Source organism: Oryzias latipes, chromosome 19, assembly GCF_053564925.1.
Source record: "Oryzias latipes strain Hd-rR chromosome 19, Olatipes_Hd-rR_3.1".
Lineage (NCBI taxonomy): Eukaryota > Metazoa > Chordata > Actinopteri > Beloniformes > Adrianichthyidae > Oryzias > Oryzias latipes.
This window is the reverse complement of record NC_136255.1, coordinates 15,042,077-15,062,913: the sequence shown is the minus strand read 5'-3', so window position 1 is coordinate 15,062,913 and position 20,837 is coordinate 15,042,077. Positions and strand designations below refer to the sequence as shown.

Below are 20,837 nucleotides of genomic sequence, written 5' to 3'. Positions count from 1 at the left end.
GTGTTGAATATGATTTAAATATGTTGGGTAATGTATGTCAAAACAAAGAAATTGGTAGAAATTAACAATCAAAAGAGAATCTTCTGTTTTATTGTGAAACGCAAACGGAAATTGCTTTTTTTTTTTCATATTTACGGAAGCGTAGTCATACATGGATTTGCGTGTCCTTTCGCCTACCAAAATTCTAAGACACCTCTACTGAAATTATCTACATTATTCTATTGTCTTGTTGTGAAAAGTGAAAGTCTTCATCATGTGGGACCACGAAATCAGAGCCATGGTGTCGACCCACGCTCTGATCGCCGCTTCGATGTTCATGGCTACGGTGCTACCTGCAGTTTTTGTTCTAAGCTTCTCGGTGTACGGCACTCACCTGTTGTGGCTGTACTGCACATCCGGTGCTGTGAATGCTGTCAGTGTCGTCGTCTTCTGGCTCCTCGGCGTCACACCGTCCACTAAAAAAAATACACTTGGATATAAGGTCAGAATGTCTTCCCTCGGAAATGTCTTTATTTTGTCCAAACCCAAAGAAATGTGCTTGATTTGTTTAAGGTTTTTGCCAAATAGTCATACGTATATGAGAGAAGTATCAGAAATAATTATTACACAATTTAAAATAATAGAAAACTAGGTTTTTCAAAACAATTAATTCCTATTATTTACTCGTAAACGTTTTGTCTCGTTTTTAAAAAACAAATTTGCAAATGGACGTTTCAGTAATAATTAGAAATGTGTATTTCTGATTTGAACACATTTTTAATTGAGTTTATAAACATTTGCTACAGTGCTTTATTTTCACGTTAAACATTTTAAATTCATATGACAGTCTATATGCAATTGTTGCTTATTAACATTTTTCTGCTACAACAAACTCATATAAAAAAATAATTTTTCTGAGCTTTTACATATAAAAATTGTTCATTTTTTAAGTGGATTTTTCTCAAATGTCTACGTTGTAACTTTTTGGTAATAATGATAATCCTGTTTCTTTCCACAGCTTTCCAGGCTGTTTCGTGCCTGTCTGTACTTTTTCTTGTCATGTCTGTTCTTCCACACTGTGATTGTCCTTTATGGAGCCCCGTTGATTGAGTAAGTCTATTAGAAAAAAATCTTTGAAATTGTTTTTAAAATGTATCTGTAAAAAAGGGCAGATGTTTTCTGCATGCAGACAACTTTAGTGCATTCTCCTCTGTTTGACCAAATCAGATTTTTTTTTTTTTTTTTTTGCAAAACTGTACCTAATATAGTGAAATTTTTCTTTTTCTTTTTTCAGATCTGCTTTAGAAACATTTTCTCTTGCTGTGCTGCTCACCTCACTGACCACAATGAGGTGTCTCTGTGTTCTTGGTCCAAACGTCCAGGCCTGGATAAGAGTGTTTAGTCGTCATGGGTAAGCTTTTTCTCTTTTTTTTTTTCCACATTTTTTTCCTTCATTCTAACGCAAAAAGGGTTTTGTTCTGTCTTTTTTAGAGCCATGTCTGTATGGGACACCTGTCTGCAGATTACAGTGGCTTGTACACTAATAGGGGCCTGGGTGGGAGCTTTCCCAATACCTCTGGACTGGGACAGGCCCTGGCAGGTCAGCAGCTTTTAATAAAATGAGTATTTCTCGAATTTTCTTGCATGAGAAGTAGTTATGAAGTCTTAGATGCACAATTACTTCTTATTTACATCCAGGAGAAAAATAATCCAAAGCAACCCAAAAAAAGGGTTTTTTTGGGCAAAAATCAAGCAACGCAAACCTGAAAGAGTCTAATGAGGAGGATATGGTGACAAAGTGCAGTGTGTTAGTTGTGTTGTTAGCCAAGATATACTCCACATAGATCAAGAGGCACCTCTTTCATTAAAATGAGGTTATCATGACCATGCAATCAATTTAAAAGATCCATACAAATCCTACCTGTGAATGCTGTCAGTGTTGTCGTCTTTAACAAACTTTATATTTTTGAAAAAGTTTAGTTTTTAAAGTTAAATGTAGGTGATGGAGATTTGGTAGTAATAAAAACATTTTAAAAGTTATGTTAGATCATTACTTTTTGGATAGATTTGAGGTAACTTTTAAAGGTGCAAGTGCATTTGCACTCTAGTCTGTTTGTGAAGTTTATTTTGGATGTATCCATTCATTTAAATCTTATTATATAAAAACAAATGAAGGTTACTAGTTTATCTACATTTCAAAGAAAGATCTGTCAGGATATGTGAAATATAATTGGATGTTGATCAAGTTGAAAAAATACATATATATTTAAACAGCAACTTTTTTTTTGAACAAATGGGGTTAAAGTTTTTTTTAAGGAATCAGTAGCAAGATTTTGAACCGTTAATTCGAAAAACAAATTTATAAATGATCGGATATTTAGAAAACAAATCAAAATATTTTATATTTCAATTCAGTTCAATTCAATTTTATTTGTATAGCCCAAATTTGTGCCCCTTATCTGTTAATAATAAGGCAAATCTGCTTTAGAATTTTTTTATTATCTGGCTTCAATTGGCTAATTTGATCACCATCATAATGTGTTTACAACCACCTATATTTAAGTTAAAGTCCTTGGGTGGGAAGAAGGGATCTAGGGGACTTATTTGTGTATGTTACTGAACATTTTAATCAAAATTTTACAAGATTAAAACGACTAAATGTGAGGTTTTAAAAATTTACTTTTATGAATCTTTTAAAAAACTGCCAGACAATTAGATTAAACTAAATGTTTTTTTTAATTATTTTTATTTTATTTATTATTTTCATTATTTCTGTTTTAAAACAAAAAATATGCTGTGAATGATGCACATTAAAGTTGAATACTGACTTCTTAGTGTCATGAAGGTTTATGTGGAAATTCTAAAAATATATATTTAAATTGACTTTGAAGCAAATCGTTTTATCGTTTACTTACAATAGAATGTAATATTTATGTGAAAACAAAATTTAAATGCTGAAATAATTTAAGGATCTGATTGGAGCTTGATGGGATGTTCTTTTCTCTATAAAGCTGGTAGCAGTTCTACCGTTATTGTGACATGTAATGTAATGTAAAAATGTTCTCAAACCTATTTTCCCTCTCTATTTTGTTTTTTAAAAGACACCAACTTTCGTATTTCCTTCTTCTATTTCCTTGAAGAAGCACATTAATTGTGGGTGGGGGTTGACTTAAATGACACTGTTGTATTTTTTAATAGGAGATGCTTGAGTTGGAGCACGCCTGCAGGGTCTAGAATTCCCCCCTTCTATATTTTGAGAGTGATGTGGTCGACATCCTTGGCACAAAGAAACAACCCTCTTTTTGTCCTCTAGGTTTGGCCCGTTTCCTGCAGCCTGGGAGCTACGATCGGGTACCTAACCGGACTCGTGGCCGCTCCCACTTGGATCCACTACCATCGCAAGCAGCTCACGTACAAGTGCAAGTGATGAGAGGACAAATGTTTCCAGTTGGAGTGTCCAGCGAGGGCTTGAACTTTTAAGGATTATTTATTTGGCTGCTGTTTGAAGCCTGTTGGAGGTTTTTGTAATGACACAGTTTTCTAAGCACGAGGGGAAAAAGCTTCAAATGTTTTGACAAAAATAAAACATTTACACTTATTCACTGAATCTGTTTTTATGTGAACGTTAGAGCCTCAACTCGAGCTTATTTGGTTGATCTCTTGTGGACTGACCTGAAGATGGCGCTGTTGAATCACCACCGATACAAAAGAGCTGTCTAAGCTAGAGAATCTAACAAAAACAACTGCAAAGTTATTAGGTTTGGATGATCATTTATTGACAAAAACAGAATTTAATTGTTTTTTTGGCTCCACAATCTTAACCATTTGCTCACAAAAGATGTTCAACATCTAAAGTCTGATGAATTCTCCTTTTTAAAAAGCTATTAATCTTTAACAGCCCATTTTAACGCCCCTCTGCCCTGACTTTCTTTCTCATTCCACCTTTTCCACCTCCTCCGGCAACCATATTGATTCACTTTCATTCTGGGGACATTCATTTTCTCCGTTTTTATGCCTCCCTCACAGCATTTTAGCCACAATGAAGTCTAAATCTTCTGCACTGCAGATGGAAATGGGGGGGTTCTATTACTTTAACAATTGTTTTCGGAAGAACGAGTGTCAACACATCCATTTGAAGTTTGTGTTGCTGAGTTTAATGGCGCTGGATGATGCTGGGGGGCATCAGCCCTGTGATTAAAACCTTGCTTAGGATGCCAGGACTGAGCTAAAAACAGCCTAAAGGAAGGTAGCAGAAAAAGATGGAAAGCCCTTCAAGAAGCCTACATATGCTTACAACCCTAATCAACACATTTTGTAGAGCTCGAGACTCTCACCTCGTCTGATAAAATGAATTCTGACCTCGTGCTGTTAACTCCATGTGTCTTGTCGATTTTTTTTCCCTCGATTTTCCACCTCTGCTGTGGTATGTCATTGTTAATCCTGTGGAGCAAAGTGTGTGATTAAGCTGACCTGGGCAGAATTTCACTCTGATGCTCTGATGTGACAGCCGGCAGCTATGCAGCTCCATTGTGCATTTTAGGAGAAGCACAGATGAGTCAGATGAGATGTCTTAGTGTCTCCTTTTCATCTCCAATGCTTTGTTTTTTCTGTTTGTTTTTCCCCTTCATATGTGATCAATTTTCTTTTCAGGGAGAAGAATGGTCGGGATTGCTTTGTTCTCGCGTTGAATTACACTTGGACAAGAACAAGGCCACTCAAAAAAACACTCACCATCGCTTTTGCCTCATGAGCCGCTCTCGTTCAATCTCACAAGAACTTTATTTATTCATTATTTTTTCTCAGGCAGGGCTATTGTGGTGGGGCATTGTAAGAAAGGGTGATTTGTCACTCCCTACCCATCCGCTCTCCTCCGTCTTCTCTGAAAGGCAGCTGTTTTGTGCATGTGTTGGCTCTTTGTACATTTCTGCAAGACAAAGAATTGAATATTGTGTAGAAAATCAATGTTTGGGCTCTCAGTGTTGATGAAAGTCCAAATAAAATAAGCTGCTTTTTTTTTTCTTTTCATAGATAATTTGGGTGTTTTTCTTGAATGCTTTGCGCTCACAGCCTGAGATTCGGCTTTTACTTGCCCATATCTGCAGCTGCCAAGCAAAGCTGATCCCAGCTAAAAAGCTCTGATTAAAAGCACTAACCCTGCAACAAGCAGCAGACTCCCTGAGCGATCTGGGATAGAAGGTCAAAGTAATGAAAGAGACTTCTTCTGAAAAGATTTAAGCAGTGTATTGAATTTCTTTTCTTCGTTTAAAGATAAAACACGCAGCACTGGATAAATGCTTATGTGGCCCATTGGCTGCAAAATTTAAATATCTCTTTTTTTAAGCAGAGAGGAAATGGAAATCAAATTCATGCAAAAATTCAGAAAAATAAAAGCACATTTCTGCAAAAATAAGACCTGGCTTTGTGAAACTGTGCCGAGACTTCATGAAAATGTCAAAGCATCCGCCTCAAAGATAAGTGTATTTTAAATGAAAGCTTTTTTTTTTGGTGCTTTGAAAGAAAAAGAACCTTGGATGTCAATATTTTATTCTTGGAGCAACAGCCAAGGTCATGGCTTATTGAGAATGTTTGAAATGAGGAAAATTATGCAAAACTGTGAACAAAAATCCTGGATTTATGTGAAAATAACAACCCCTTGCATGGTTACTATACAAGTACAGTACAAAAGAGTACAAGGAGTACTGACATAAATATTAAATGTGCAATGAAAGTAGCATTTTTCCAGTCAATGGGTATGAAACAGCAGCATTAAGGCAGCTGTTGGTGAATGGTAATAGCTTCTGCAGCTCTGTGGCACTGAACATTATAGCATTTGTTTTAAGACAGCCTCACAGAGCTGGAAGCCTTTGAAATGTTTTTGAAATGAAAAGCCAAGCCAACTGTCCTTCGTTTTCAAGAACAATCCCAAAAAACACAAAAACAAGGCAAATTGAAGTTAGAAATGAAATATTAAAAAAGAAGGAGAAAAATAGAGTTGAAGAAACAGATTAAAGTCTAACAAACACAAAATGTGTGTGGAAGAACGCCAAAAGAGTGGCCAAAACTTTTGCTTTTTATTTAGGCAAATATGAAAACTACATCCTTTACAAAAGATGTGAACTGAATACAAACCACAGACAGAGTTTCTCATTCGATTATATTAATGTACTGCATGGACGTCACTGTATCCCTGGTTTACCATTTAAGATAATTAATTCATATTTTATAAATGCATACAAGTTTGCAATAAAGAAAACCTCAATCCCACTGCTGTCAGCCTTTAGTGCATAAAAAAATTAATCACAATTTACTTAACAGTTATTGTACAAACAAGCTTTAAATTTTTGAATGGAATTATAAAATGAATACACTTTTTAATGAAATCCTGATTTTTTTGCAAAGAGTCTGTGTATATGCAATATTATTTTATACATTTTCTTTTCTGTTACATTTGCCTCATCCATAAATAGAAACGCATACAGAGAGATTGTTGATTGTAGTTTTTTATCTCTTTTTGGGTGAATTAACGAAAAAGTTAATGCAATTTTTTTTTTAATTCTCAATCCCATTAGTAGAGTTGTAATCGTTATAAAGCAATATTGATTAATAAAGTCATTATCTCCATTAGTGCATTGATAACTTGTGTTTTTACTGTTCTGTATGGAGTTTGCATGTTCTCCCCTTGCATGCAGGGTTTTCTCCTCCCACAGTCCAAAGACATTCTTCGTAGGTTAATTGATGACTCTAAATTGTCACTAGGTGTGCAAATGTGTATGGGTGTGTGACCTTGTGACAGGCTGGTGACCTGTCAAGGGTAAATGGCATATACTTAAATAGCGCTTTCTCCCCTATTTTGAAGGCCCAAAGCGCTATACAATCACAGTCCCATTCACCCATGCACACACACATTCAAACACTGATGGCGGCTCCGCTGCTGAACACTGGCGCCAACCTCCCACCAGAGGAAAGGTGGGGTTCAGTGTCTTGCGCAAGGACAGTTCGACCCATGGGCGTGCAAGGCGGGAATCGAACCTGATATCTTACGATCATTGGTCGAACGCCCTACCGCTTCACCACGTCCGCCCACAAGGGGTACACCCTGTACACGCCTTTGCCCAATGGTAGCCAGGTGAGGCTTTGGCAGCCCCATGACCCAAAAAGGGATGAAGTAGGTTAAGAAAACGGATGGATGGATACTTTTAAAAAAGAATCATGTATCCTGTAGTTTGTAATGTTTCCTTCTTGCTTGTCTACTTTAAATAAACATCTCATTTTTAGATTAGCAGGGTAAATAAAATCAGGGAGAAATAAAAAAAGATTAACTTGATATAATTTTTAACCGAAAATTGAAGTGATTCTGTTGTCATAAACTGCATTTGAAAAATAACGCAGTTTAGTTAGAGATGCTGTTTTCTCAAAGTTCAAACAGTTCTAGATATTTGTAGCGTACCAAAACAATACACGAATACAAGAAATGTAAAATCTGCTATGAGAAAATTGTTTGATCTTTTTAAATCAGAAACATATAGACAGGAAAGATGATTCCAAGATGCAAACAGCTTTTCCTTTCCATCCAGTTAAACAGGGATTTATTTTCAATTTTCCTCTGCTACGTGACACCCATCCTCCATTTAACAGCTCTCTTCTCACATTTATCCTCATCCTCCTCACATCCCACTTGTTTCCTGAGTTTGACTTTTTTTTTTTTTAAACTCCCCTCTCTTTCCTGAGTTCAAGTCCCTCGGCAGAATGCTCAGTTGACAGTCGAAGTGCTGTGTCGTAAACACGTCGCTGTCAAGGTCTCACATCTCTTCTGTCTGCTCCAAGAGCCACAACAAAAGGATCCATTGTTCCTGGGGGATTTTCGAGTGGGCTATGATGACGCAAAGGGGAGACAGAAAATGAATGAGGGGCTTCTGAAGGAGTCTTCCATAAAAACCCAAGCATGGGGTTTGATATTAGATGACTCTTGAACATCTCATGTGAGCACACAGTGAGTGCTTATCCAAGATTAAATTCAGGGTAACCAAGAGATTAAACCTTTTGGCTTTGTGTAAATAATTTTTCATTCTTTAAAAAAAAAAAAAAAGAATGAATTTATTGTATTTATTAAAGTGCAATAGTAAAAACAATATATTTTTGGTTCATGCTTGTCATTTTCCCCCATTGTCTCCTGGGGGCTGTGTTCCTCTGACCGAGTGATGACTAGAAAAGATTAGAGGAGACGCCATTCACGTTCGGAATATTTTCTCTAATCTAAGAAGAGGTATAGGAAAAATATGTATCGTTCTAGGTAACAAGTCTTTAAAGATAGGGTAAAAAAAATAAGTTATCACAAATATCTTGGAGTAAAGTCTCCGCCCTATAGTTAGGGTGTCCTCTGGTACATATTTTGGGCATTTCTCACCAGAAGCAGACATGTACCGTTCTATATCAAGTGATTAAAGATCACGATTGGCTATAAACACCTGGACATGAAAAAGCAGGGTGTTTTCTAAGACCAGACTTGAGTGTCGTTGACTACAGAATGACCTGGAGAAGGTGGCTTTCAGAAGGTCAGTGATTAAACTGATGGATAGAGGGCTAGAGGAGAGGACTTTTTTTTCTAGAATAATTGCAACTTGGTAACAAAATGAAAAAAATGAAATTACCCCAGAAGCAGACATGGCAGCTGCTTCTGCCAACAACGAAGAGGTTCTTGGTTCCAAAAATGTTAATGTTCACAATGGGGCCTTGATTGAATATTAGTCAGAGATAAGGTTTTTGTCTAAATGTCCATGCAACAGCTGTGAACAAATATGAAATTCATCAACAAAACTATATATATATATATACACGTATATATATATATATATATATATACGTATATATATATATATGTATATATGTATATATATATGTGTGTGTGTGTGTATATATATATATATATATATATATATATATATATATATATATATATATATATATATATATATATATATATATATATATATATATATATATATTACATATTTCTTTCATACTTAAATTAATTTAACCAATTCTGAGATTCATATGAGAGTGGCACAGAGGTGTAGTGGTTACCACTCTGACCTCACAGCAAGAATACTCTTGTTCAAATCCCAGGTGGGTGCTTTCTGTGCGAGTTTTCCTGTTCTCCCCATGAATTTGTGGGTTTTCTGGGGCATTTTGGCTTCCTCCCTCAGTTAAAAACATGCTTCATAGACTAACTGGTGACTCTAAATTGTCCCGAGGTGTGCATGTGACTGTGCGCCCCTGCAACAGACTGATGATTTGCTTGGGGTGTATCCTGCCTGTACCTAACAGTAGCTGTGTTAGGTCCAACCCTGAGAACCTGAAAGAGATTCAGCAGGTTAGGAAGATGGATGGATGAGATTCATATGAAATAAACCAAGCCTAAAAAAGACATTTTTAAACCACATACATTTAAGACAATGACTTCCTTAGGAGTCATGGATTAGTACCTCCCTATGGTTATCTCAGAGTCAAAATAGCCGAATTGTCACTCAGAGGTAAAATATTGTCAATTTTGGTAAAGTGAGTCTAAATATCACAACGAGATCCCAAAAACAGTCAAAGGTTTCCACCCTCCCACCCACTGAACCTTGAGTACTGTGTCGCTCGTCTAAATATGTGCTTCTGTGTTTAAACGGTGCAGTTTTTTTCTTGTATCTACACATTGTATCACAGTGTTGAGATACGACTTTTTTTGTCACCAATGCCACCCCCCACCATTCGTAACCCATCTACACCCATCCTAAGAAAAAGGTGCGTATTCATTGCTGCTGCCTCAGTCAACTTGAACTGTATGTGTGTATTTGTTGTATGTCTGATCTTGTTTGGGTTGTACTGGAACAATCTCGTATGTCAGTGTAAAAGCTGTGCATATGACAATAAATGATTCTGAATTAAGATCATTGGACCTTATGAGTCTTGAAGGGAATTAAAAGTATACTAAGAAATTTTAACAAGAAGTATTCCACTTTCCAGGAGAGACATTCAAAAGGCCTGGAGTGGTCCATATATAGTCATCAAGGCAAGGTCACCCCATGAACAATCTGTATAACACTAAAAGAATTTTACACGTTTTTGTTACTGCCGATGGGAGAATGTATTCTTCTTCAAAACTACTCATGCAAGGTGACCTTTCTCCAAAGATGTGCACTGACAAAACACTTTCAAAATGAAAAAAAAAAAACATAAAATTCAGAGAGTAGTTTCCCAGACAGAAAAAAAACATCTATATTATATCGTTTGAGGTGTTTACAGCATTTTCTTTGGGGTATCTTACTTTATTACATGACTTTCATTATTTTAAAATGACAGAAAACAAGCACCATCTCTCTTGTCTGTAACCACACACAAATGTGCAAGTTTATTACAGAATAACCGCTCTGGTGTCAGCCCACTGATGTGAACAGCTGGGAGTTTGTTAAATCTATTTCTAGGACACCTCTCAAAGACGTGGGGCTGAGAAAAAAAAAGAAGAAAAAAATATTTGGTGAACAATAAATTTCTGATTGCTGACCAAAACCTAAAGAGCCATGGAAATTTGTGGGAACAAATTACTATTTGTTGCCACAATTTTGTATTTGATGGCATCAAATAAGCTTTTTATTACTATTTTGTGGCCACAAATTAGCATATTGTTCACAAAAATAAGTATTTCATGGCCACAAATTAGTATGAAAAGAAAATACTATTTTGTGCACCCAAAATACTAATATGCCCAAAAAATACTTATTTGTATGCAAAAAATACTGATTAGTGACCACAAAATACTAATTTGTGGCGCAAGAAATATAATAACATGCTATTACATGCCGACAAAATGCTAATAAAATGCTAGTTTGTAGCCATGAAATTTTTATCATTAACATGAGGGAACAATTTATTATTATTTTGTGTTTTTCATGTCCAGGGCCACAAAAAAAAAACTGTCCTAAAAAACCCAACGTGGACCAATGAAAAAAATACCAGTCTGGGACAAACCGTGCCCTGCATGCATGTAGAGTCATCACATCACACTCATTTATCCAGGCTCCAGCTGCACAAAGAGAGAGCAAGGACATAATTTGTTTGTTTTTGGTATGATTCGCATTCAGAGCTGCTTTTCTGCTCAGAACATTTGCAAATGGCTTTCAGCTCGTATTACATTTTTCATACCTCCTTTTTTGATAGCCTTTTTGTTGCTTTATTAGAAATGCCCAATTTTTCTTTTACTGGACAATGACATTGTACTTGACCTTTGTAACAAAGCAAATGAATCTCATAGGAACAAGTCTTACTTATTGAATATTGGACATAGCTGTAAACCATAAGCTCCCCATTGCCTGGGATCTGTTAGGAACAACATCTATTCCTATAAAGAATAACATTTGACGGAAAACAGTCAGTTACTGACTACGACTGTAAACATAAGCTTCCCAATCTATTAGGAACAAGTATAAATTTCAAAATTAAAGTGTTTCTTAAAACAGAAGAATATCGGTCGATTAAAAAAAAAAAAATGGCTGATAACAATACTGGCACCGATATATCGCCCATCCATACCAAAGTAAATCATTAAAGATTTAAAGACTCATAAGGCTGCAAATATTAAACCTTTTTCTAATCTGAGGCACAACCAAGCTCACAAATGATTGCAGGAATTATTGCAGTGCAAAGAAATTGCACAGAAATCTGTGAAGCAGCTAAAAGTCGATTAAAGTTTTCACTTTTGATCAGTTGTGTTTGTATTTTTTCTACATTAAAAATTGTTAGATTAAAAAAAAATATTAAAAATAAACTGATTTGAATTTAACAGTCAGCATCATTTTGGAGAGTTGATGTTAGGGTCCCATATATATTTAATGTTGTCACACTTTAGGGGGTTTTCAGAGTAAACAAGACACACATTAAAAAAAAACAAAAAAGAAACTCTTATGAAAATGAATACACACACCTTATACATTAATAAAGGTAGGGTCAAAATGCCCAAAAGCAACCACATGGAACAAATTCACCCTTTTTTTTGAAAACTAAAATGTCTCAAATATTTCAACAAATAATTGGAACTGCTTCGGTTTATCATTAATAACCAAAAGAAGTATTATAGAGAAAAGCATATGATCTGAATCTGCAGTGGTGCCATTTGCAAAAAGCAGTGTGTGAGGGAGCAGATGGTGTAAATTCTGTAAGTAAACAATTTTTTCAGATGCATTTTCAAGCATTTACAATATTTAACCATCGCAAAATATTCTTTTTTAAACAAAAAAATCTACATTTTACTTAAAATGTTGATATTGTTTCACTTACACAGTTTGAAAGAATTACAACAGAAGAATCAGGAGTGAAAGAAAAGGATAAAAAAAAAGGCACCAACTGTCTCTTTACCACATTGTGACATGTGACAGTGAGAAGCATCTGATATCACACTGAAGCCCACGCATGAGACAGAGCACGCTCAAGTGAGCAGCATCCATGTTCCAGACGAGTTATCTCCATCCCTGTTTTTAATGAGATTCGGTCTCATATAGACAATATCCATATATGCTCTGCACCTGTAGAGGACTGATCACACCTTTGCTCCAATGATGCTACAGCTAAGATGTGATAAAAGGGACACCAAACAAAGTGCATACCATTTAAAATTTATTAAGTTATACATCTTTTCCAAACAAAGCAGACATTTTTACTGCAATCATTTGTTTTGTTCTGTGTGTGTGTAGTTATAAACATTATGGGGCCAGAATATACAGGAATAACAGGAAAACCTTCCAAAAAAATTCTGATTGAATTATAGTAAATAAAGAAATGATGATCTGAATGTCTTAAATCGTTTACTTGTTAAACAAGTTTCATCAACTTATTTCTCTTCACTTCACTACATTTTGAACCTTGGTCAAGTGGGCCCAACCCCTCTGGTGTGAAAGAGAAGGTATAAAGTGATAAATTCTCATCTTATAGAGTCCAAAGAGGTTGAATGGCGAGCAGCAGAAAGTCACAGGTGCTTAAAGAAAATCCTTGGTGTTTGTTGATCACCCCCTCTTTGGCTGGGCTGCGTAGTAGAGAGCCACCAGGCAGTAGACGACGCCTCCTACAGTCAGAGCCATGGTGGTGCGGTACAGAAGCTTGTCGGGATACCCGCGCTTTAAATGAACGGGGACGCCGTCTGATGTCTAAGAAGGGAGGGAACAATACACAGTTGGTGAGAAGAAGAGGGAAAAGTGGGGGGAAACAAAAAGGGCAGACAATAAAACTGATCAGTAAACAAATAAAAGTTAAATAATTGACTCGGTTAGCGAACGCTTTTTGAAGCTTAGTTGTTTTTCTAGCAGTATAGAAGAAAAAAAGAAACAACAGAAGTTTTAGCGAGTATATTTGGTTCAGCAGTTTATGCTAAAGTGTTACAGTTTTAAATAATGGATAATTGTGACTAAAAAAAAAATTAAAAAATACACACTTAAAGTAAATGAGCAACATATTTCAATCTAATTTAAATAATTAAAACCTCTCAAGAATATGCATGACTTAAAATAGTGATTAAATACAACATTTTGCACATTTTGTTGAACTCTTTACCTGGAAAAACCTCTGGAGATCAGGAACCTTGTTTGTTCCCATGTACTCTGCTACAGCCCCCGCTTCTGACACCACCTTGGTGGGGGTGGCGAAGATCATTGTGGGGGACTCAGCAGGGATAGATGGCTTCAGCCCCTAAAAAACAAAAAACAGATCATTCAAAAAGAGCATAAATTAAGCTAAATTTAAATTAAAAGTAAGAAAAAAAAAAGTATTTTCTCTACTGACGACTCCTTAAATTGTTATCATCTCAATAATCTGTGGTACTTCCACAGCCAGTCTGTTCATATCTGTATAAAAGAAAACTGGAGACCTCCAAAAATACAGAAAGGGAATATGTAGAAGTCAATTTTAAATGTAAAGAATTAATAAAAAAGATTCACTAAGAAAAATAAGACAGTTGAAAGTGTCTTGATAGCACCACCATGAACTAAACTTGAGTTTTTTTACGCAGTGAAACAAAATTAAACTTCTTTTCTTTTAGGACTCTCAAATTAAATGGTTGGAAAACATTACTATATGAGAAAAACAGAGTGTTCTTCATGCTGTTGAATGAAGACTATCTCCATATGAAAACATTGATGTTATTAAACCAATTCAAGTTTTTTCTTTTAAAGTTGCATCAACTGTTCAATAGTCATTTTGCAAACTCCTTCCGTGTGCATAACAACTGGTTATTACACAAATGCTTTATGGATTCCCTCTTTCAAGCTATAGTTCTGCTCCATAGGCTGTTCAATAGTCTGCCCTTTTATTTGTTGCATTGTCCAGGAAGCATTAGTGAATGAAGGCTAAAGGCTTGTGAGGTTTAATTTCATTCAATTCAGGGCTTTCCTTAAGGTGCTAAACATAAACACACAATAACAAAAAACACAAATCGAAGAAAAACACAAGACATATTGCTAAAATTCTATTTATTCAAAATAATTCAAGATTGTTCTAAACTATTCATACCAAAAATACAAACTTGTCTAAAATGTATTTTATTATAAAACTATTTCAGTGACTAGAAGATTTAATTGAAGAGTTTTGACATAAACTAAACAAAAAAATGGGAGGAAAACTCCATTTAAGGAAGAAAGGGATGAAAACTCAAAAAGACAGACACAAAAACAGTGGAACATCTGACACGAGACAAGACACATAGGAGTAACTTTAAAAAAAACACATCTACAAGAAAGAAGACTAAAGATGTGTAGAGGAAAGAAGGTAAGGAAAATGGCCAGTTCATTCTAATGTAGAGTTAAAAATTGGTCATCAATAAAAATGACTGTTAAAGACTGGACAAAAAAATTGAAACCATCTACCGCTAGTATGAGTATTTTAACCAAGTGAGTCTAAAGTGCTCTGGTCAAAGAACACATATTTGGTCTGAACTTGGTTCAAATAAATTGGAAATCAACAAAGCTTTAAACCTTTAAGTCAATCTGGAAGTGGTTTAAACATACAGAAACGTCCAAGTTTGATGGATGAGTATTGTCAGCATAACAATGCTAAAGTATGCCATCCTGTCTAATGGAATCATGTAACGACGAAATGGGATAGAACCAAGCACAGAGCCCTGTGGTACACCTCTTTGTTGTGCGAGGAAGACTCAACACTTCTATAAACAAATTGGATTCTGTCAGATATGAATAACTTAAACCATCTTAAAGCAGATCATGTAATACAAATTAGATGTTATAGTCTCTGTATTTTAAATGGCCTAAAGCAACACTGCGGTCCAAAAGTATAAGTACGAACAGAAGTCCACTGTCTAAGATTGTCATTTTCAACATTAACATATCATTTATTCAACAAGAAAAGTATCATTTTATCTCTAAATCTGCGAGAAAAAGTAAAAGAATAAACATGAAAAGTCAGAATAAGGGACAGAGAGGTGATACACATCCCCCCAACAAGACTGGTTTTTACTGATCTTTAACTCTGAATGAGACAAAGTGAATATTCAGCTGCGTGAGTGCTTGCTCTATGACTGATGTGCTTGTACCGTCTCAACTGAAAACATGTTCTGGAAAGTTACTGGGACACCTACTACCTCTTCAGAGCATGTGGAGGCAGATGGTGTGAGAGTGGGAAAATTAAATCTGACAAGCAGAGCGCAGAGGCACTAAGAAAAAACAAAAAACAGATTTTAACAGGACAGGCAACACTGGCTTTTATGTATCCAGAGCAGAAGCTCTTATTTTTGGCCAATAATGAAATCTGGATCATAGACCATTCAAGCATAGCTCATCTCAAACTTTGAACACCTATACTCCTTTGATTCCCCACTAAATAATTAAGACATTATAATTATACCACTAAAGTAACCAATCGGATCAAATGCACCATTAACACTAGCAAAATTCTAGAAAAAACAAAGACTTGCAACTTTCCTTCCAACTGGGGTCAATGTGGGATTAGGTGTCTACACAGTCTGAGTTGAAGTCTAAACTAATTGTCAGTCAGCTGCTAAGACTACTGACCTACAACAACCTCATGTCATTAACCAGTAGTCTGAAAGTGAAAGAAGACACTCAGAATGTTTTGGAATAAACACAGCCTCCAAATCAATAAGTTCAAAAACATAAAGTTATCGAAAACAAATTATTCAATGCATTTCACCTTAATTGAATTTCAAAAGCTTTAGTTGCAAAAGGTAAATGATAATCAAATATAAAAAGTATGAACTGACCTAAAGTAGCAGCTTATTCTCTAGTTTACTACAGGTATTTATTTGGATTTAAAGTAGGTCGTACTATTTCAATGCTGCCCCCATTTTGTTCACTTGTAAAGACATTGTTTGTGAGTCAGCATCTTTAAATTTACAGAAGTAACAGTAACCTTTACTTCCAAGGTTAATTTAGAGTCCTGCCTTTTCCCCACTGGAACATTTTCCTAAGAATTTGATGTTTTGCTTCTTTGCTTTACTGTTGTAAAAGAAATGGAAAAATTCTTTCAAATATATGTTTTAAATTAGTTACAGCAGCAGCTGTCTGTGAGGCAATAAAGATTAACAGCCTGTGGTTGGAGCTCTAGAAACATTGGCGTGTGTGTGCAGGGAACGATGCTGAAAATACTTGGTTTACAAGAAGTCAGGCTGTAAAAGAACATGGGACATTTACTCAGGTGGGTAACACCAGTAAGCTGTTATAACAATAACTCAGGATTTATTATGTTTACCACCTGTTGCTGCTTAATTACAAGTAGTAGAATGTTTAATCCTAGTGTACACATGGGGTAGTTTATTGTATTTATTACTTTAAAATCCTGCATTGGTTCTAAGAATAACTGATTTACAAAAGAAAATCTGTTTTACTTCTAATTCAGCAAAGCTCAAGCATTGCAGAAGCTAACACATGTGTGTTACTTTCTAAAAATTGGCTGTAAAAAGTAATAAAAGGGGGAAGCAGCTTAATCTTTCACCTATCAAATCAGAATTCCACCAAAAAGCTCAAAACGTATCCAAACTTTACAAATGTTCTTAACGCTTACTGTAAACATGAAAAAGAAATCCTGTCAGGTAAACACAGGACTTTTAGGTTCAATACTCTTGATAGTGTGAAATGTCTGTTACTAAAATTATTCTGAGTGATGACAGGTGTGTTTTTGCGGATGATGTACACAATGAAAAAAGAAAATCAGTCTTCGTCCAGTGACAATTAATTAACAGAGTAACAGGAAGTAAGAGGTGTTTGTTGTTTTGGATAGAGACATCTTTTCCTTAAAATTAATATTTCAAACAGTAATTATATGGCTGTAACATTTTCACAAATCATAGGGCTTTTAACCTTTATTTTAAATGCTTTTTTTTTTCGAGGGGTGGTATTTTTGATCATTTTTGAAGGTTGTCAGTTTAGAGATACAAAAAAAAACAACTTAGGATGTTAATACTTTTTATTAGGGCTGGGTAAAAAAAAATCAAAAAAAAAAAAAAAAAAAAAAAAATCAATCAACCGGAATGGATCCAAGTTTAATAATTCAATTATTGATCCATAAACATACAAGTCAATCTTTTATGCCTTTGCTTTTCCGGTGACTTCTTAGCGAATGACGGCAGAAGTCCGCAAGCTTGATGTTGTGGTATAATGGAATCATCTCCCATAGGACGGCTAATGCTAACGCTCAGTCGACCTAAACATACATTGCTGACTGAATATGAATAACTTTAAAACATATAAATTAATAATGTATTTTTCTATACAAATATGATTAAATGTGTAAACCATGTAAATTCAAAATCGAATAGAATTGAATCAAATTGGGTGGATCAAAAGAACTGTGAATCGAATCGATTCAGGCTCTGGTTAATCGGATAAAATCGATTCTGGAAATTATTGGTGATGCCTTGCTTTACATTTTATTTTGCCAGTATCATTGATTAACTGTGGACTAGGATTTATATTAGCAGCAAACACAAGTCAGAAACAAAACACAAATAAATATTTTTAGAGTTGTTTCTATGTTATGATTTTACTCCAAGTCATAACGTCATTGAAATGTACAATGGTAACTGTGAGTGAAACCTGTTGCCTACAGTCCTAGTTTTTCATTTCATTATTTTTAAATATCAGTTACAGGTGCTATAGAACAATAAGAAGATTAACAAGAATATATCTTGTATCAAAAGTTGCTAATGCAAAAACACATATAAAAGATCGTAATGTTGCTAAACTTGCTGGCAACTTCCAGGACTTTGACTAACACCTAATTCATTTTTGGTCATGCCTTTTTAGGCTGATGTAAAAAGCGAAAAGGGGGACTTTATTACATAAGATGGAAAACATATTTTATCTTGATTTTGCCAGTGTGCCAATTTTACTTTGGTTTTAGTTGAAAGATCAAATAACTGACTGTTAAAGATTAAGTTTATGGCTGTTTACTTCCATTTTTGTCTTTACAATTTTAATGTAGTAGAAGAACCTTTTGGGTTCTTAGGGATTGAGTACATGATTGAGGGTCAATTAACAAAAAAATCGATGTTAAGCAGTCTGTCTAAAAATAAAAAATGTTAAAACTTAAATTATTACCTTAGATTATTAAATTTCTTAATAATCTACAACATAAATATAATAATCTTCACAAAGTGTCCCGTGTGTTGTGTATCAGCTAGCAAAGCTTCAGCGTCACTACACGGTTACTCTAAACAACCTTTTTCAACAGACTAAACTTAAACAACGGTTAATACCCATTCACACATATTTGAGGATGTAAATCTTTATTTGTAACCGTTTCTTACCATTTTTTCCAACTCACCCAAGAGAGAGCAGTTCGCAGTACGTTAACAAAACTGCTAATGCTAGCAAGGTCATCCCAGCTGTTGCAGACTTATTTTTTTCACCATCAACGGCGCCCTTGTCTTACCTGAGGATTGTAGGCAACCGTGGGAGCAGAGCCCGTCAGTTTTTGAGTAAATCCGCTGAATTTGTAGTACATTTTCCAGTTGAAGGACAGAGGAAGGTGCTGCGACCACAACAGATCAACCGGTAAGGACCGTCATGAGGGCTGCGACGTCGAAGGAAAGTGACGCAGAGATAGTTGCCTTCACACTGCCTGCTTAAAATGCCAGCTGAGTGCTGAGGAAGACGATGTACGAGCATAGACTGTTAAAACACATTCAATGAGTAGGATTATTTTTTTTCTTCTTCCTTTCAAATAAAGTATTGTTAGTAAAAGTTAAATCAAAGACCAATTGGGTATACAGAAGTCTGGACAAGTGGACATGGGAGTTACAGTGTACATAAATGTTTATTTGCATAAAATCAAAACATTACAAAATAATTAATTAATTTAATCTTAATTTATTTAAACTTAATACACCTATTCCAATAAATTTTGTGAATATATAAATCCATTTTTCATAAACAAAAACAATAGACTTCATACCCTAAGCAAAAAGTAGTCAAGTCAAGTGTACAAAAAGTATACTTTGTCTATACTAGAAGTGAGACAGTATACTTGAAGTTTAATTTTTATATACTATCTATATATTTGAAACTTAAGATGTTCCAAATTTGTCTAAAGAAGTATTCAGGTGTACTTCTGCGGACATGATCTATTGTAAAATTGCTGTGCTCATGCTGAAGGCCTATTCTTATAAAATAAAATTCAAGTGTACTACTTTTTGCTTAGGGTAGTTACAAATTCAAATTAATTTTATTTATAAAGCACCTTTCATGTCAGACAGACAGCTCAAGGTGCTTTACAGTACAGACCAAATTTTGGACACACCTTCTCATTCAAAGAGTTTTCTTTATTTTCATGACTATGAAAATTGTAGAATCACACTGAAGGCATCAAAACTGTGAATGATCACATGTGGAATTATATACATAACAAAAAAGTGTAAAACAACTGAAAATATGTCATATTCTAGGTTCTTCAAAGTAGCCATCTTTTGCTTTGATTACTGCTTTGCACACTCTTGGCATTCTCTTGATGAGCTTCAAGAGATAGTCACCTGAAATGGTCTTCCAACAGTCTTGAAGGAGTTTCCAGAGATGCTTAGAACTTGTTGACCCTTTTGCCTTCACTCTGCGGTCCAGCTCACCCCAAACCATCTCAATGGGTTCAGGTCCGGTGACTGTGGAGGTCAGGTCATCTGGCGCAGCACCCCATCACTCTCCTTCTTAGTCAAATAGCCCTTACACAGCCTGGAGGTGTGTTTGGGGTCATTGTCCTGTTGAAAAGTAAATGATGGTCCAACGAAACGCAAACCAGATGGAATAGCATGCTGTGGTTTCCTAGCAGATACTTTACCATGAAGGCCTGATTCACACAGTCTCCTTTTAACAGTTGTTGTGGAGATGTGTCTGCTGCTAGAACTCTATGTGCCATTGACGTGCTGTCTAATCTGAGCTGCTGTTAACCCGGCATTTCTGAGGCTGGTGACTCGGATAAACTTATCCTCTGCAGCAGAGGTGACTCTTGGTCTTCCTTTCCTGGGGCGGTCAGCATGTGAGACAGTTTCTTTGTAGCGCTTGATGGTTTTTGTGACTGCACTTGGGGAACCTTTCAAAGTTTTCCCAATTTTTCCAACTGACTGACCTTCATTTCTTAAAGTCCAGGGGCCTCATTTATAAACGTTGCGTACGCACAAAAGAAGGCGTACGCCACTCTCTACGCAATAGTTGAGATTTATAAAAAGCAAACTTGACGGGAAAATGTGCGGTCCTCCACGCAAGCTCTGACCCAGGCGTACGCACAAAAACGGGTGAAATGAGAAATGGCGACACCGTCGGCAGATGGAAGAAACACGTGAAAGTGACAGTGTGTGCCAAATCGTGCTGGCATGT

The 20,837-nt window shown here is 35.6% G+C and overlaps 2 protein-coding genes across 2 annotated transcripts; one reads left to right on the top strand and one right to left on the bottom strand.

Moving 5' to 3' along the window:
* Positions 1-111: 111 nt before the first annotated feature.
* On the top strand, positions 112-3,577 carry pigf (phosphatidylinositol glycan anchor biosynthesis, class F). The gene is made up of 5 exons (XM_023949499.2): positions 112-481; positions 998-1,089; positions 1,274-1,390; positions 1,471-1,579; positions 3,293-3,577. The coding sequence occupies exons 1-5, from the start codon at positions 254-256 to the stop codon at positions 3,404-3,406; spliced, it is 660 nt and encodes a 219-aa protein (XP_023805267.1). The 5' UTR covers positions 112-253; the 3' UTR covers positions 3,407-3,577.
* A 9,040-nt stretch (positions 3,578-12,617) lies between these two features.
* On the bottom strand, positions 12,618-19,096 carry cox7a2l (cytochrome c oxidase subunit 7A2 like). Its single transcript, XM_004085056.4, has 3 exons — positions 18,907-19,096; positions 13,561-13,695; positions 12,618-13,157 (listed from the first exon to the last, which is right to left on the bottom strand). Exons 1-3 carry the CDS (start codon positions 18,976-18,978, stop codon positions 13,017-13,019), a joined length of 348 nt encoding a protein of 115 aa, XP_004085104.1. The 5' UTR covers positions 18,979-19,096; the 3' UTR covers positions 12,618-13,016.
* Between the last annotated feature and the right edge of the window lie 1,741 nt (positions 19,097-20,837).